Source organism: Talpa occidentalis, unplaced genomic scaffold, assembly GCF_014898055.3.
Source record: "Talpa occidentalis isolate TD23 unplaced genomic scaffold, MPIMG_talOcc4v2.1 talOcc4.9, whole genome shotgun sequence".
NCBI lineage: Eukaryota > Metazoa > Chordata > Mammalia > Eulipotyphla > Talpidae > Talpa > Talpa occidentalis.
The window spans coordinates 95,976,656-95,996,103 of NW_023605305.1; the positions used below are offsets into that span (position 1 = coordinate 95,976,656).

General features: G+C 38.1%; 1 protein-coding gene across 3 annotated transcripts in view; it reads right to left on the reverse strand.

Annotated features, from left to right (window-relative positions):
* ARHGAP29 (Rho GTPase activating protein 29) overlaps positions 1-12,578 on the reverse strand; it is a 58,230-nt gene extending 45,652 nt beyond the window's left edge. Inside the window, exons 1-2 of one of the 3 annotated variants that reach the window (XM_037501243.2) lie at positions 12,508-12,564; positions 7,481-7,717 (exon numbers count right to left, since the gene is read on the reverse strand). In XM_037501243.2, coding sequence (XP_037357140.1) covers positions 7,481-7,685 — 205 coding nt within the window. In that variant the 5' untranslated portion in view covers positions 7,686-7,717; positions 12,508-12,564. Of the gene's footprint in view, positions 1-7,480; positions 7,718-11,941; positions 11,986-12,507 lie in introns of those variants that run through there. The other 2 variants (XM_037501244.2, XM_037501245.2) reach the window with 2 other exon arrangements.
* Between the last annotated feature and the right edge of the window lie 6,870 nt (positions 12,579-19,448).

Sequence of the window (19,448 nt, forward strand, 5' to 3'; positions counted from 1 at the left end):
CACATAGTGGGGATTCCACCTGAGGGTATTCTACAATCTGTGATTTAATAGGCTTTAACTCCAATCAAATATACCAGTTACTACTATAAATGTGTTAAACTATGTAAACCGTTTATAGACATGGGCAGAAAGGGAAAGCACTTTCCTAAGAACTGGCACATGTGCACTTCACACCTATACCTCATTCCACAAAGATCCACTTGGCACCTCCTAGGTAGTAAGTCACAATCTATTAACATTTACATTAATTTCTCCTTTGTGATACCCATTAGAAATCGCTTCCAGAGAGGTTTATTTCCTAAAAACAGCAGAAGGAAATATCTGAGACTAGCAATTTCTTTTTTTTTTTTTTTTTTTGAAACTACAAATGAAGCATTTTATTTTTTTGTTTTATTGAGGTAATATTGCTTTGCAACATTGTATGTAATTTATGGGAATAGGTTCACACCTCTTCAGGTGAATGTTACCACACCACACCAAAGCATCTATAGTGCTTTTACCATAGACTTTTGGGGTCTCCTCCCCCCTTTATCTCAACTCCTCCTCTAAACAACCCCTCTCCCACTCCCTACCCACCCCCAGCCTCAATTCTGCAGTGAAACTAGCAACTTAATGTTTGTAACAATTCAAAATTTCTACCACATTGTAGAACCTGCAGCCAGGTAGCAATGATAAAATTAGCATTCAGTGAACTAAATTTACATAGCCTGGTAAAAATTGGGTGAATCTATAAAACAGGATTTCAATTAAAAATGAAAATTTAGACAGAATTTCCTCTCACAAACAAAACATTATTTAATGCTACTAAACTTTAACTCCTTTTCTTCAATAAGATTTGCTTTGGAAAGTTAACATAACCTCTTCTAAATATAGTTCTGTCAAATTTAGGACACAGAATTCATCAGAAGCTATCACTTTTATGTTTTTACAAAATAAAAATGATATACTGTTAAATTAGAAAGCTTTTTTTTAGAGAGCTAACTACTTTATTTGACACTGATTAGTTTTTTCTTCATATCTCGTCTAATTAAACAAAACAGAAAAACAAAGCACTACCATACTAACAGTAATTTTTATTAAAATCCACTTTAAAATGGTTTTCTATAATCAAAAGGCTGTGTGTAAGAAGAATTTGACAACTGATTTTCCTGCAATTATATTTTATAATGGCAATGAAAACTTTGCAAAATGGAGTACCAGCAAATATTAATTAATTTGCTCTATTCTCTCCAGCTCAATTAAAAATGCTTGCACTAACTGGTCCAACCACTATGGAGAGCTGTGTGGAGATTTCTGGACCTACTAAACATAGAGCTTCCATATGATCCAGCAATTCCACTCCTAGGTATTTACCCAAAGGACACAGAAACATCAATTCCAAAGAACACCTGCACCCCTATGTTTATAGCAGCACTATTTACAATAGCTAAGCTTTGGAAACAGCCCAAATGCCCAAAAATAGATGACTGGATCAAGAAGATGTGGTACATATACACCATGGAATATTACTCAGCATTCAAAAAAGATAGACACATGCAATTTGCAGCAACATGGATGGCGTTGGAAGGGATCATGCTCAGCGAAATAAGCCAAAAAGAAAAAGAAAAATACCGGATGGTCTCACTCATAGCAGGAATCTAGAAAACTTAAATAAGGGACCAGGAAAATGAATATAAGAAAGTGAAAATCAAAATCAACAAAAAACTATGAACCAGAGACACTTTTTGGGGGGTGGGGAGCGGGAGGGGAGGGATTGGGGTCAGAATGGGGCGTTTGCAATTGTATGGGGGAATATAAAAATAAAATTTATTATTTAAATTAAAAAAAAATAGTTAAAAAAAAAATGCTTGCACTTTTGAACTTCCCTACTTCCGAGCTTCCATGGTATTCTACCTGGGAATGGGGAGGTATGTCACAAAGACACACTTTAAGATTATTGTATAAGCTAGAAAACATTTATGAATCTTATCTGGAATTAAGGATCGTTACTATTGGTATTACTCTGCAGTGTCATAATTAAACACTGAGGACATATGCATAATTGAGTGTCTCCAGCATATTAAAATAAGATACAAGGCCTCCCTGGTGGCACAAGGGAGTAAGTCTCAGCACTATGAAGTTATCTGCAGCCACTGCAGCAAGAGTTCAATCCCCGGTCAGGGAGCTGACCCACATGGCACAGCAGACCTCTCCTGTCTCACCTGCTGCTCCCTCAGTAGTGTATTTCAGTCAATCCACCTGTTCTGCTCCCCACTCTGTCTCTGGTGAATCCTCTCACATCCCCGCCTCTCCCCACACCTCTGGCCTACACCCCAGCTCTTGAATGTATAAATAAATCAATCTTTAAAAAAAAAATTTGCCCATGCAATTTTTAATAATGTATCTAAACAATACTGAACAGAGATGTAAAATTTCACATTTGCTACTAACTAAAGTAACCTACTCCTAGAAGCAGGATGAAGTGGATAAAGTATCAACAAACTATCTCTTACCCTATCAAAGCAAGTATTTCACAGTCCTAAGTCCCACATGAAGCTCTCCATTTTTATTTATAAAGCAAAATATTAGAGTCAACTGATAGGAACACAGAACTCTTTGGCAGGCACTTATTTTCTATAAACAGTTCCTCATCAACTTTTGCATATGAGCTTCACATTCTCACTTGTGAAATTTCACAAAACCACACGTAAAATAGTTATCATAAAACTCACATTCAAGAAATCCTATAAACTGGTGGGAGATGAATGTCCTCTAAATGCATTATACAATTTGAAAACAAATACTTAATAGATGTCTTCTTTAGGTTTGAACTTTCAGTATTCAGAACAACGCAAAATCTCCAACTCCAATAAAATGTTGAATCTCAGAAGTGTTAAGACAAACAGTATCTGATGAATGCACCTCATTCTTTTTTTTTTATTTTTTGTGGGACCCTCGCCTGTGGCCGGGGATCAAACTGGCGCTGCAGAGACTGGGCAGCCTCGCAACCCAGTGCTCAACCGCTGCGCCACCAAGGGAGGCCCATCATTCTTAACTATTTATTAACTGACATGCCATAATCCAAACCACTCAGTAGAGAACCAGGCCTATAACCTATATCATATATGTGATTCTCTTCCCAGAGCTCTTTTTGTCACTCTCACTATCAATTCAACCAAATTATAAACAGGCTGGAAACAGATGAACTGGTGTTCAAATTGAGGAAGGGCATGAAAACTACACACTCCAAAGGCAATTTAAGGAAAGGGATTCCACCTATTTCTAGGTTAAATTTTCTTAAATTTGCTTCAATGATAACTTTTTCTAGGTTTCTTTTTAAGAAATCAAAAATACTTACAGCTCAAGAATTCATTTCCATATTCTCAAGACTGATAAAGGCCAAATGTCTGTATTACCATTGTCCAAAAGAAAGGTCAATGATGGAAATCTTTGCAACTTCACTGTCCATTATGGTATCCAATAGTCACATATGGCAAATAAGGACTTGAAATGTGGCTACCCCAACTGATGAGCTAAATTTTCAATTTAACTAAATTAAAATACCCACTGAAGGCTACCATATTGAATCATGCAAGTCGACATAATCCCCGTGGAAAACAAAATTAGCTAATGAAAACAAAGCAGCGAGTTTTGAATGCCTGCAATGTGAAGCAGTTAGGAAAACACAGAAAGAACACACCATTCTGTCTTTATGACCTCTGGGTTCCAAATGAAGTCACACTTTATCAGCAATAAAAGATTAATGAAATAACATAATCTAAGTTACACATACAACTCATCTGTGAAATGTGGCTGAAATACTTGCTTCTGTGGGGATTGTGTGATTATTGTCTATAAGTAAAACTACCTTATAAAATGTGAAGCATCTTAAACAATTATGTATTATTTCTGTAATTAGTTCAAGGAAAGGAAAATATGTCTATAAAACAATCAACAGCTATTAATCTAAGCCTAACCTCAATAATATGATTGAACACCTGAAGCAACAGTCAAATGATTTTGCACATATTGCCTCATGATGGGTACCTGGATTACATCAAATGGTGATCTAATTGTACACATACATTCTATATTCTTTAAAGGTAGCCTTTTAGCTTTTCAATCACCAACTAACATGAATTAAAAGGCAGTAATACAAAAAGCCGGCATCCTTCCTCTTAAGGATGCAAAAGACAAAACAATGGCAAAGCCACTGACAAAATTTTTGAGAGAAGGCTCTCTCAAAAAGAAAAAAAATTCAAGAAAGTTTTATCTTTGCTGTCTGGCCAGTTTACAATTATGGTGGTACTAAAGAAGAACATATGTTCCAGGGTATTTCTCAAAACCTGGATGGAAAAACGCATGACAACTGTCTACAGGAACATACATAAAAATACCACTTTAAATAGTGGTAATAGAATTTTTAACTTTTTACCTGTTTCTTGAAGATTGCATTTCATTATTATTCTTGTAACAACAATTTCATTAACAAGAAATAGTCTGATAATCTAAGAACCTGAAAATTATGATCAAAATTAAATAAAGCCTGTCATTATAGATCATCTCCCTCACATTTTGTAATGAAGTTGATTTATGTTTGTAAATACTACCTGTTTAAGGGAAAAAACAAAAACAAAAATCGATCTCAGAGTATTTCAATATCAGAGTATATTTCCAAATCTTTATAATAGTGATCCAAAGATATTAAATACTTGTTAAATCCAAGATTTATTATGAGATGGAATACATACATACATACTTTTTTTTAAACCTTTTTTTAAAAGATTTATTTATTTATTTATACAAGCACTGGGTACAGTCAGAAGTGCGGGAGGGTAAGAGAATTCACCAGACCCAGAGCGGAGAGCAGAACAGGCAGACTGATTAAGTATACTGCTGAGGGGAGCAGCAGATGCAGCAGGAGAGGTTTGCGTGCCATGTGGGACCCTCGCTGGCGGCCGGAATGAACCGGTGCTGCAGAGGCTGCAGGCAGCCCTACAGCCCAGGGCTCAACCGCTGCGCCACCAGGGGAGGCCCCCTGAAGAACAAAGAATATTAAAATCAATCAAAGGGCCTCCTTGGTGGTGCAAGGGGTTAAGTACAGCACTGTGAAGCTATCTGCAGCCTCTGCAGCACCAGCTGGATACATGGCTGGCTAGGGAGAGACCCACATGATGCAGCAGACCTCTCTTATCTCACCTGCAGCTCCCCTCAGCAGTGTATTTCAGTCCATCTGCCTGTTTTGTTCCCCACTCTGTCTCTGGTGAATCCTCACATGCCCTGCACCTCTGGCCTGTACCCCAGTTCTTATATGCATAAATAAATAATCTTTAAAAAAATAAATAAAATCAATCAAAAGGTAAATAATAAAAATTCTCTGGTCACTGTTTACTAATAAAAGTTTATCATACAAATATTTTTGTATTTTAAAATTAATTTACTAGTCATAAGTAGCAAGCATTTTTATTATTAGTGATACAACTATTTAAAACCTGAAGTACTGATTTTATTAAAATATTTTTAATACTAAGTTTCAGTTAAAAACATATTTCCATATGCATCCTTTTATCTCAAGGTGTATCTCCATTTGCTGTCTTATACTTACTACCACTTCTGTCTTTTCTCAATTACCATTTCCTTCCTAATCTCTGAATTATTTAAGAAATTAAAACTCAGTAAAACAGTGGTGATAAAAAAATGACTTGTTTTAAATTACCATCATTTTTAATCTGTGAAATAAAGGATAAGTATACGAGATGATTTTAAATAATATAAACCTCCAAGGGCAAACAAAAACAGAAATCCTAACAAAAAATATTAATATTAATGAAAACTTTATTTTAATACATTAAAATAAGATTTTGCCCTAAATTAGTTGGTTATTTAAAGTTCACTTGAAAAATTAATCCAGTTAATTAACTATACATCAAAAAGAATAAGTTTTACTGTAATTAAATTAAAAGACAAATTTAAAACAATTATCCTAATTAAGAACAAGTCTTTATTAAAAAGCTATGCTTCTTTAAACAAGTGGCATGTCTGTTATTTTAGTAAGAAATCTGTTAGCAGTATAATACTTAGTGTATTTAAAATATCTTTCCAGGGCCTCCCCTTGTGGCACAGCGGTTGAGTGCTGGGCTGCAAAGCTGCCTGCAGCCTCTGCAGCACCGGATGGATCCCCAGCAACCGGTGAGGGTCCTACATGGCACGCAGACCTCTCATGCCACATCCACTGCTCCCCTCAGCAGTGTATTTCATCAGTCTGCCTGTTCTGTTCCCTGCTCTGGCTCTGGTGAATTCTCTCACCCTCCCGTGCTTCTAACTGTACCCAGTGTTTGTATAAATAAATAAACAAATGTTTTTAAATAAATAAATAAAATATCTCTCCACAATAACAGGATAATTTTATTATTATTAATCATCCATAATTAGACCTTAAAATCAAGTTATTGAAATGAACAGAATGTAGGCAACATGACTGTCATGTGATTGTCATTTTAAGAAAAATTTAAAAACTGAAATTGAGGCTATACATCAAGTATAGTTACTTTTTGCATTTCAACCTGATAATTACAGTCACCTTAGAAAATAAACTCTTCAAAAAACAGTATTCAGTAAAAGTACGAGATGTGGTTTAATTTGTTTTTCAGAAGTATATCAGAAACTGAATATTTAACTTACACACGTACAAAATATTTATTGAAATTTTATGTCTCTGAAACCTCAAGAGGTCTCATACACACTAGGAATCTTCATTTTCCATAGCAATCATATCATTATGCACATGGAAATGAACTGCTACTTAATCTCAAAATAATAGGAGCTGTAACTTCATAATTATCATTGCCATCAAATTTGGATACACAAGAGGCACTAAAAGTTGAAAGACTTAACTAATCAAGGAGTGCAGATATAACCCTTTATTTTAGGAGACTCAAGCCTTGCATTCCATTATCCATTTCTAACTAGACAGGGAAGAGATGCTTATCCCTTAACTTAAGAGTTTATAGAACAGCAGAACAGAGTCTGATTTTTGAGAAAAATTCACTCAAATGCAGTAATTTTAGATTATGTTTTAGAAACAACACAGAAAACAGAATCTAGGTAGAAGTGTCAACAATGTAAATTATAAACATTACTCTGCTTATTAAAGACTAATAAATGCACTGGTTATTAGGAACAGAATGTAAAAACTCCAATGATCTAAATTTTTCCTCTGTCAAATGGGCCTAACTACAAAGAATCAAGGACTAATTTCCAATTGTTTGTAATTTTTGTTCGTTCACATTTACCGAAGTTTCTTTTATGTATGGCACTGTATCTGATTATAATGTTTATTTACACTGTAAACATCAAACATTTGAGGGGAAAAAAGTCATGAAATAACTAAAGCAGGATACCCTGTTCCTACCACTGTGTACACACTTATCTATAGCTAGGATGGCATTTAAAATTTTACAAACTACCCAGTAAAAATACTAAGAGAAAAGAAATGACAAACCTGAAAGAATAGCTTCTTTCAAATATAGTAACATATGGGAGAACTTCCTGATATCATTCACCAACTCCTTGATGTAATCCGGATCAAAAATGGAGTTGGAACTTATGGATTTGAGCCCCATTTCAGAAGTTGTAACATCAGTAGAGAACTGGCCTGATGCCCAAACACGTTTTTTCTTTGTCTTTTTCTGTTTGTGAGCAATCATCCTTTCATATAGCAGTCAGATAAACTGAAATCCTTAAGGGGGCAAGAAAAAAAAAAAAAAAGAAAGAAACACAAATACTACATCAACAAGGGGAAACATAATAGCTTTTTCACAAATAGCCCAGAGCCCACCCCAACATTCCATTAAAAACAACAAGCAGCTTCCATTTATTAAGTGTCAGTAACCTTGATAACTCTATGATGTGCAAACTATCATTCTCTTTATGTCACAGTGAGGAAACTGAAGTTTAAAGGTTAAATAACTTGTCTAAACTCTCAGCTGATAAATGATGGACTCACACTTAACCCGGTATCTGCCTTGTTGCCAAAATCCACATTCTTACTAATGTTCTCTTAACTAGCAGAGATTTTTTAATAGTAAGTAAAAGTTGTTCTGAAATGTCACTTTGTAGAAGGACATATTCTCCCTCAGTGATAACAACATCAAAAATAAAGATGAAATATGAGCTCTGAAAAAAGAAAGATCTGCTTTCGAACTCCCTCCCACCACGTACTATGTATGATCTGACAAGGTGGCAATCGTCTCTTCCTTGGCATGCTCCTTTATAAAATAAGGGTAACATCTTGACAATACCTATCTCATGGAGTTATTGTCAGTATTAAATGAAATAGTATGGAAGTGTCCAGCACATAAAAGAAGTTCAATTACAATTAATTCTCAGCAACACATGCATGTGTACAAACACACACTGATGAGTTGTCAAGTTTTTAACTTTGTTAAAAACAAGTTCTAAGATTGTCTACTAATCTGACATACCTTGGTTGGACAAATAAATGTATGATTATTGAAATAAATTTTTGGTATTTCAGGATGATATAGTAAAAACACCACGTTTGGGAATGAGAAAGACTTAGATGTGGATCCTGGCTAAATACTTAACTAAACATGTGACCTGTACAATCTGCAAACAGGCTTGTAGGAGGTTTAAAGGGGAAGACAAAATTTACCAATGTCATATGTTAAAACACCAGGTCCTGGCTCATAGGTGGAACTCAAGAAAATCTTAATCTGTTTCTTCTGTACCCTCATCTTTAATCTTTCCAGATGTAATAATCCTAATTTTGCTTGTATCTCTTGAAATCAAAAAGGAAATGACTGGAGGAATTAAATTAGTTCAAGCACTATCACTAAAACATTTTTCAAATACTTTGTCTCAAATGTTTGGATAGTTTCAAAATGGTAGAGCTACTAATATCTATAAAATTTACAGTAGAAAGCTTTTGAAATATTCATTTCTGGATGATACATAAGATATATTACCTTATCATTTACTCTTTCCTAAAGCTCACTGGACTCCACTGGTTTTCCTTCTTCCTAATCCACAGCTCTTCAACCACTTGTCTCTACTATCACACTAAGTGAACTATTATCATCAGCTCTTGTCTGAGCTACTATATGTATATCAGGTGTGTACAGGAATGCATTAAAACTTAAAACAGATTCTGACCAACAAGCCAAGTGTTGAACTCAGATATTTCCTATGTTATCCCACTTCATTTTTTACAATGATGGTTGCAACCCACCAAATTGGTTTCATACTCATAATGAAAAAGATTGTTAGACTCAGGTCCTGTCTATAAGCAGTCCCACTTGCTGGACGACCCTCCCCCTTCATTTATTCATTCTGATTCAGTTCAAAAACTAATTCTTCAAAGACACCTTCCTTGGCCAATCCAACCCAAAACCACCAACAAACTAGAGCAGAATCTCCTATTTGATGTTGTATATATAGATAGCATCTTATACTTTTCATCATTGCAATTATCAAAGTTCGAATAGATGATTTGTATCTTCCTATCTAGATTATATCTCAAGGAAATCAAGACCATGTCTGTTAGCTAACCGAGTTTTCTCCACTCACAGAACAGAGCTTGGTTTATTAAAGATGAACTACTCAAGACGATTTGCAGAATGAATAATAAATTTATAGAATGAATAATGGGTTTATTTTCAATCAATTTTAATAGAAACAAAAATGGTTCACTTAAAAATTTCAAGAAAAATCAAGCAAATGAAGTTGCTGAAGGCAATGACTGAAATCAAAGTTGGAATTTTATTATTGTTTCTGTTTCTGATTATTAAATAAAGTGCTTCCAACATGTCTCTAACAGCTTTCAAAGTTCCTTTATTCCATATTCTTGTTAATCTTCAGTAATTTATGAAAAATGTTATTTCTATACTAAAACTTGTTTTAAACCTCTATGACATTAATCCTCAAATATGTAGAAAATTCCCAAAATAAATCTAAGGCAATATTTTGAGCACTATTTTTTTAGCACTACTATTATACCTAAGTCTTCCCCCCCTCCAACAAAAACAAAATACTCAAGGGCATTATTTGGGCAGCTCTTCTACAAATCCTAATTGAGAAGACTAACCTAACATTTTCAGTTTTGCAACTTACCTCAAAAGTCAGTGATTAATTTTGATGGCTTTTAGTTTACTATATTAAGGAACTGGTCACTGTCACTGGTAATAGATGGTTATAAAATTATCACATATATCATAACTTCCAAATAAAATAATTCACCTGCCTCAGCAAAAAGAATTTAAGTAACCAGGTCAAATTAGTAACCCAGAGTTGTTAAAAGTGTTTAAAAAATGCATAAGCATTTTTAGTCAAAGCTAAGAAAAATCCATAAAAAAACAAAAATGGTGGAGAAGTAAAAAGGTTTTTACTCTATCTTTAGGCAGCATTATGGTGATTAATGTACTAAATTTGTGATACATACTTTACAACCTTTCATATTTCAAAATGAAAAACGGAATATAAAAAAATCTTAAATAGCACAGATAATCCAAACTTGCATGAAACTGAGCTTTATGAGAAAGTCTGGAATATATACACTTTTCAAAATCATATACACTACTTGCACAAATGCCAAAAAAATTTCTTTGGTTGGTGGTAACAGAAAATGTAATTATGAACAGACCGCAACTGGCAATTTAATAAAATGAAATAATATGAAAAGCAGTTAGTACAGTGCCTGGTTCATCATTGTGACTCAAAATGTTAGCTATTGTAACCAGCAGTGGTTTATCATGGAAAATTGTTTCTGAATCTACAAGATGTGACTCCACTACAATATATCTATAGATTGTGAACAAGAAACATAGGACTGGAAACGTCCAGAAACTAAACTTACTCCATGGAAACCGACTAACTGGCTTCCAAGTGAAGTTTGAACTGTGCAAACAGATTGTTGAGCAAAGTATTTGTGAAATTCTCCATGTGTGCCTTCCAACTCCAAACCATCAATACTTAAAAATGTTTTCTCCACTTCCTCTGTTATGTTCTAGATTCTGGGTAATAGGTGCATTAGAAAACTGAATACAATCTTCTCCACACCCAGAAACAAGGCTTTTCCAAAACTTCAGCAACAGTGTTAAATCAAATACCCAGCTCCCCATTCCTAAATGCATCATCATTTTCATTTTAGGCATTGGGCTGCCTAATTAAAGTATAAAACTGGCCCCAGATAACCGTACTTATAATTGCCATCTTCTACTTCTACCTCAGAAAAAACATTGTCAGATATTTCAGACGTCTACTTTCTTGGCACACTTTCTGATTTGATAAAAATCTACTCTAATGCTTTTTAAAAATGTGAAAAATTCATCCTGGAGATGTTTGATTATATTTTTAAAAGGCTTTCCCCCACAAAAAAAGAGTAACAGCACGTCAAAAACTTTTCAATAATAATCGAGTAACTGTAATTTCGAAAGAAATGTATGCATTACACCGCTCTTCGTTCCTGCGCAGTAGAACCCAGCACTTAGGAAAAAGAGGAAGCTGCCCAACCTCCCACCCTTGCAGAATGTCTAGCATTCCTCACAGACAGGGCTCCCCCCTGACCAGTCACAACTACCCCGTGCCAAAGAGCATATTCCACATGCTAGAGTTCAAATACAGAGCGACCAAAAAGGGGAGCAGGCAATGATGGGGCGGAAAAGATAGTCAAGAAGACAGAAGGAGGAACGGGAAGGGGCTCCTAGTTCGCGCCTTGAGCAGTTAGCAGCCTTGCCCTCCGAAAAGGTGTGAGTTCAATTTCTTCTGGAGGAAGAGGGGAAAACTATAAAGATGGAAACACGAGGCTTGTCAGTCACGAGGGCTCCAGTTTGAAAATTCTCAGACTTGGCTCACCCGTCAAAAGGAGATTTTAAAAAGCAGAGCCCCCGCCCCGCCCCCCTCACTCTCCAAACACGTCCACAACGGAATTAGGAAAAACCATTACCAAGGAGGCGGCCTCGGAAGGAAACGCCGCTCCTCAGTCCAAAAACACAGACCGGAGAAACAATGTACCGCGGAAATCCTCAGCGAGCTCAGGAATGAGACCCTGTTGGGGCAGCGCCGGGCCGCGGCCGCGGCGGACTGCGGGGTAAACCGCCCGCACGCAGCTGCTGACCGGCGCCGCGCTCGGGTCGGTGTTCAACTCGTCCCCCCGTGCAAGGGAGTTAAATCAAGGACCCACGAGAGGCTGACGAGCTAAGCCGTGGAGCGCTGCGGGGACAGTGCCCGGGCCGGGGGCGCCGCTCGCCGCGGTGCCAGCGTCGCCGTCGCCTCAGGTCACAGCCCCGCGCTCCCCGCGGCCCCGCCGCGCTCGCCCGCCCGACCCTCCCCGCGGCGCGGAGCCGCGACCACCCGGCCCGAGGGCGCCGCCCTCCGCGCAGCCCGCAGTCGCCCGGCCCGGGTCAGCCGCGTGACCTCCGGACCCTGGACGGCACCTCGCGGGCGGCCCCCGCGGGCGACCCCGGCGGAGCCCCGCCGCCCCGGCCGAGCGAGCCCCGCCGCCACACTCACCGCGGGGCTCCATCCCGCGCCGGTCGCGGACGCCCGCGTCACACTCACGGCCGCGGCCGCCTCAGCAGCAGCCGCCACGGGCCGCAGCTCGCCGCCCCCATCCCCCACGGCCCGCGGACGCCCCTGCAGCTACCGCCACGACCGCGCCGGCAGCGGCCGCCCCGCCCACCCCCGCCCCCGGCCGCCCCGCCCACCCCGCCCCCGGCCGCCCCGCCCACCCCCGCCCCCGGCCGCCCCGCCCCCCCCGCCTCCGGCCTCGCCTCCCGCTGCCCGCACGGCGGAGGCCCGGCCCCGCGCCCATCCTACTGGCCCGCGCGCCGTGGGGGGCGTGCCTGGCCGCACGCCCAGCCCGTGGGCTCCTCCGCCCGGGGGGCGGGGCCGGCGCTGGGCGGCAGGTGGGGGCGGCTGCTGGCTGTGGCGCGCCGGGCGCTGGCTGTCAGCTGCTCCCCGGCCGCAGACTGGCCCCAGCATTGCAGGACCAGTGAGCCACCCCGCGCGGCTGGTGGCAGGATAAGGCGGAGCAAAGTTAGGAACGAGTCACTGCATTCTCAAATGAACGATCTACATTTCTTATAAAGTACTTATGACCACCTTGTTCCTCTTTCTCCAACTCCTTTAAGATAAACATAGCAAAAAAAAAAAAAAAAGGGGGGGGGGATAGGCGGGAAATAAAACACATGCTTAGCTCAACTATTTTTCAGAAGGATGAACAGCCTCAAAACCAGGGAACTATTCTGTCCTCCGTAGAGGTATTTTCTATCCTACTTCCCTCAACAGCACTCTCAAACTCACTCAGAATGAGAAATGCTTAGAAGATGGAATAATTAAAGAAAGCAGCAGGGGTTGAAAGCACGTAAGCTTCTAAAGCATACTATTCCCTGGAACGAGCAATGTCATTTACTCAGCGCCAGGACATTTAGAAAGAACTGGTGGACAATCAGACAGTGACTGTGGGCAGAGAGAAAAATTTTCACCAATGGGAGAATGCAGAAGAGACAGTGGAGAGTGTGTACAAGAGTAATCCAAGGTGAAGACAAATGGGGAGAGAGACAAAAATCAAGGAAGACAGTAAAAACGTGAAAGTCGAATGGGTAGATGAACAAGAAATGAGAAGTGAGAATTGCAGAGACAAAAAGGATGTGAGCATGGTAGAGCCAACAAATGCATAGGGAGTTGGGAAGGGGGAGGGTGCAGGAAAGGAGAGAGACAGAACATTCAACTACAGGGGGAAAAAAAGAGGAACATCTCTCATAACTTTGAACCTTTATAGGAAAAACAATCCTGGGGGGAAATAAAGCAAATTCAGATAATACTTGGAAAAGATAAACATGAAATACTCACCTCCTTTGTTACTTTGAGTTCCATGCTGAATCCTTTAGACTCAACTTACACAAATTTCCTCCTTCAAACCCCAAACACAACAGTACCAAGGACAAGTCACAGACAATCAAGAAATCTTAAAGTCAAACTGCCTTTCTAAGGACACATACAAAGAAAAATTCACCATGGAATCTCACCATGGAAACTGATGATGCCCCAAAATTAAGCAATCTAAAAGAAGAGCTCAGGAGTTTCCAGGCTAAAAGGGGGCAAAAAGGGGTTAGAAAAGAGCAATCCTGATTAAATAAGATTTCTGAGAGAAGTCACTTAACCTCAAACATTTCCTTATATCTACTTTTTTTTTTTTTTTGTGGGACCCTTGCCAGCGGCCAGGAACGAACCTACGCTGCAGAGGCTGCGGGCAGCCTCGCAGCCCAGCACTCAACCGCAGCGCCACCAGGGGAGGCCCTCCTTATATCTACCTTAAAATGACACTTTGTGCTATCTTCTCCAGCATTCCCCTTAATAAAAAGGATCATGTTCCTTTAATGGAAGAACTGACAATGTCTTGAACAAGGTCTGATGGGGAGTATGTGGGGTATGTGGAGTATGTAGGGTGGAGGTGGGAGAGAAAAAGCAGGAAAGAAAGACAAGAGAGGCGTGAGAAGGAGAGAATCCACTGCAGAAAGGAGAGGGCAGGAAGACCAAGGAAGATTCAGAGACAAGTAAAGAAAGAGAAAATAAGATGGAGACAGACGATAAGAAAGAGAAAAAAAGAGACTACCCACTGGAGAAGAAAGGGAAGAGGGACACCTCTCTCAAACAGTTCTAGGGATGTGAAATTAATTAAGCCCCTAGATTGTTACATGGAGAAGAAATACGAGAATCCCAGGATCCTTGATTACCCGAGCTCTACAATTATTTCTCAGACTTAATTTTTTTAACTTGCCCATTAAGTCTTAAACATAACTGTATCAAGTCAAAAGTACTGATGACCAAACTGAAGCACATCATTGAGGAGAAAGGATTCCAAAGACCTAGGAGGGCCTGGGTGGGATAGCCTTTAGGGAGCTCAAGGAAGGAATCTGTGTCTTGGATCTGATCTGAGTCAATCTCAAGGCCTATCTCACCAGATCAACTTCTAAACCACCTCAGAAGAGCCAACTATTGTGCATAGAACCTAACACAAAGTGGGTCTCAATGAATATTATCTAGACATTTAAATTATAAGCCTTTTGAGGGAAATTCTGAGAAGTCTCTCAATTTCAATCTTCCTGTTAAACTTTTTAAAAAACACGTCATCTCCCTACCCTTCTTCCTTAATAAGAACAATGTTTGGAAACATTTTTAAAAAATGGTAGTTCACCTTTAAATCAAAAACAATATTTTGTTAATCCCCCTCAACATGTAAAGTATTTCTTCCACACAAATAAGTTTCAAGTATGAAAAGCTCATTATTGCAACAATATCTTTCTGCAAGTCAAAATTCTTGGTTTATAATTAAACTGTAGAGTGTTTGAAGACAAAGAAAAAACATTAGTTTATATATATATAGTAAAAGTTCAATATCTTAAAATGTTAAACAGGTTGAAGAAAAACACTTATGGAAGCAACATAACTTAAAAGAACTTACTTGTATTTTTACAATTTTACATTATTATCATCTCTAGTATTTTTCCTTATCAAACAGAAACTCAAATCCCCTATAATGTTGCTGTTGGGTCATTCATTCTATGAAGCCTCAACTGGATACTGCTAAGTTGTTTTTCACAGATTCACTGCTTTGATATTTCTGTCAGGTAGGTGTCTTAATAGTCCTATAGTTGATCCTGTATTTAGATAAATTATATTTCATAACAGAACATGGGTTGAAAAATATTTGACAACGTCTGGAAACATTTTTGATTATCACAACTGGGGAGGGAGTTTTACTGACATCTAGTGGGTGTAGGCCAGGAATGCTATTAAAAATCCTACATGTTCAGGTCACTCTCCAACCATTCATCACGTCACCTACAAAGAATGATCCAGCCCAAAATAGTCAATAGTGTCAAGGTTAAGAACTTTGCTCTAGTTCCAATTACCACTTTAAAAGCAATACAGAGGAACATATTAGACTAGACAAGATGGCAACAGCCAAATCCAGACTGCAGGTCATTTTATAGGGCAAATGACACAATTTCCTAAAAAAATAAATTTCAAGGAAGATTAAAAAAAGTCTTAAAAGATATCGCAAGTGCAGGAAGAAATGAGACAGATTTTCCCTTCCACTATACTGTTCATCGGAATACAAAGCAGGGGACTGTGATTCTTGAGAGGTGGGATCACAAATAAATATGGTGAGCCCTACAATCATCCCAACTTTCTCTGGCACAAACTACACTGTGGGCACAAGAAGGGGGAAGCCAAGCAGAGTGTGCTACTCTCCTTAAATTGAGGAGTCAATGCTCATTCAGAGGGGAAGAAGATAGCGAGGAAGAGCTCCAGAAATTTACATAGGCAATCACTTAATTCTCTTACTGAGTAGTAAATTTCATGTGTGCAGAGTGAAACTCCATAGGATAGGCAAAGAATTTCCAGGGAGTTGTACCTGAACAATTCCAAAGCCTCCCACAGGGCTAGGAGACTTCTTGGTTTTCATCAGTCAGAGTAGAGAAACCTGTTGAACTCCCAAGGTAAGATCTCAGCAGGCCATGTGTTCACAGAACATCTAACAGAATCCTAATGGAAATATTCTAGACTCAGTCCAACAAAACTTCAAGATGTGTCTCATTGTTAAGTTTCTTTTTTCAAAATTTTGATGTTTAAAATAAAACTAAGAAGGGGCTTCCTGGTAGCGCAAGGGGTTGTTAAGCTCAGCACTTTGAAGCAATCAGCAGCCTCTGCAGCATGAGTTCCATCCCCAGCCAGCCAGGGAGCTACCCACATGGCTCAGCAGACCTCTCTTGTAGGTGCTGCTCCTCTCAGTGTTATTTCAGTCAGTCTGCCTGTTCTGTTCCCCACTCTGTCTCTGGTAAATCCTCTCACCCCCTGCACCTCTGGCCTGTACCCCAGTTCTTATATGCATAAATAAATCTTTAAAATAAAATAAAACTAATAATATTATGTTGTGGCATTTATAACATTTATAAAAGCAAACTATATAGCAGTACAAATAAGGGAGGAGGCAAATAAAGGTATTCAGTAAGGTTCATACATAATATGACAACATAATATTATTTGAAGGTATACTATAAGTTTAAAATGTATATTAAAATCTTCAGAAGTACTTATAACAAATGTACACACATGGAATTTCTTAAGGTTATCCAAAGAAAAGCAGAACAAGGAGAAAAAGAATGAGAGGAGACAAATTAAAAACAAATGGCAATATGATAGACAAACCTAATCATATCAATAATCACATTAAATATAAGTATTCTAAATACTATAAAAAGGCAGAGACTGTCAGACTGGATTAATAAAGTATGACTCATCTTTCTGGTCTAGTTCAATGAGTTTCTAGAAATCTCTTTCTGGAGACTTTTATCAAAACCTACATCTAATTAAATATATGCCTGACATATTCCTTTATTAATAACATGGAGACCATATACCTAGTGGGGGAAACTTTGGTGTTACTGACCAGTAGTTATGGTTATTACCATATCTCATTAATTCCAAGATGTACTAGTTTTTCACAGTTTTAAATGACTAAAATAAGAATTAAGCAGGTGGCATCTGTGGCATAGTTTCTGCAGTGGACCATGAGTGAATTTTGTTATGTTTACTCATACTGCCATTACTTTGAGTAACAGGCATTGTTGGATCTTCACATATTACAATTAACTCCTTCCTGTTTCAATGATATTTTAAAAAACTTCATTTCAATGTGAGATCATATTGCCAAGTTATTTTGAATAAAGGTGCATAAATGAAGCGGCAGGCTGTAAGAAAAAAAGGGGGGGTTAAGATTCAACTGTATACTACTTATTAGAAGCAGACTTGTAATATAAAGAAACAGACTTAAAATAGAACAGGAAAAAAACATTATGCAAATACTAATCATAAAAAAGCAAAAGTAGCTCTATTTTATCAGATAAGAAGTTTTACCAAAGATAAAGAGTAGCATTTCCTAATGATAAATGAATTAATTCTTCTTAAAGACATAACAACCTAAAGGTGTATGACCCTAAAACTTGAGCCAGAATATATGGAGCAAAACTTAAGAGAAATGTGAAGAAAATAGACAAACCCAATGATTTAGTTAAGATTTCAACAATCCTTTCTCATGAATTGATAGAAAAAGTAACAGAGAACCAGTAAGGATATGAAAATTTAAACAATGCTAACAAGCCAACTTGACCAAATAAGACATTTGTAGAGAACTCCATAAAAATGAAAATATAACACTTCAAAGGTATACAAAGAGCAATGATTAAATACACATTTTTATATTTTTTTTAAAAAAGAGTCTAAAGTCAATGATCTAAGCCTCCACTTTAAAAAGCCAGAAAACAAAGAACAAATTAAATACAAAATAAAAAAAAGGAAGTAATGATAAAAGCAGAAATCGATGAAACAGGAAACAGGTAACAAAAAATCAATGTAATCAAAAGCTGATTCTCTGAAAAGTTCAAGTAAATCGATAAGTATATCTAGATAGACTGATCAAAAAGTGAAAACACCAATTACAAATATCATGACTAAGAGAAGAGATATCACTACAAACCCTACAGATATTGAAAGGGTAACAGGCCCAATAACTGGTGATTAGACAGGATGTGTGTATACACACAATAGAATACCATAAAAAAAGATGAAATTTTGTTATTTGTGACAATATAAATGAACACTGAAGGGACTATAAATGAAATAAACCTTAAGGAAAAAGCCAAATACTACGTGATTTCATAATCTGTGGAATATAAAGAAATGAAGCAAAAGAACAAACCGAACAAAAAAAAATATACTTAGACTCTGACAACAGAATAGAAAGAGGGGGGTGGGAGTGGGGTAGGGTGTGGGGGGATGAGCAGGTAGAGGGGGTTGACTGGTTTGGTGGGAGTTGCTGTGTGATACAATTATTAAGGCAAAAACAACTATACATCTGAAACCTATATATACTTACAAATAAATATTACCTTAATTTTCATAAAAATGATAAAAGGGTAATAAGGGAATGTTACAAACAACTTTGCAAATAAATTCAGCAACTCAAAGGAAATAGAAATTCCTTGGAAGATACCAATGATAAACCTGACACAAGAAAAAGAAAATCTGAATCGCCTCATACGTATTAAAGAAATTGAATCCATCATTTAAAACTTCTCACAAAGAAAACACCAGACCCAGATGGTCTCACTGGTGAAATCTACTGAACCAGATAAAATAAACAGACAAAAATTCTCAAAAATAGTAGAGGCAAGAACACTTTCCAACTAAGAAGTTCATCATTACCCTGACACCAAAACCAGACAAAAACATTACAAGAAAATTAGACCAGGGCCTCCCTGTTGGCGCAGGGGTTAAAGATAGCTCTATCAAGCTATCGCCAGTCACTGCAGCACCAGTTTGATTCTTGGACTTCTCCTGTCTCATCCACTGCCCCTCTCAGCAGTGTATTTCAGTAGAGCAGCCTG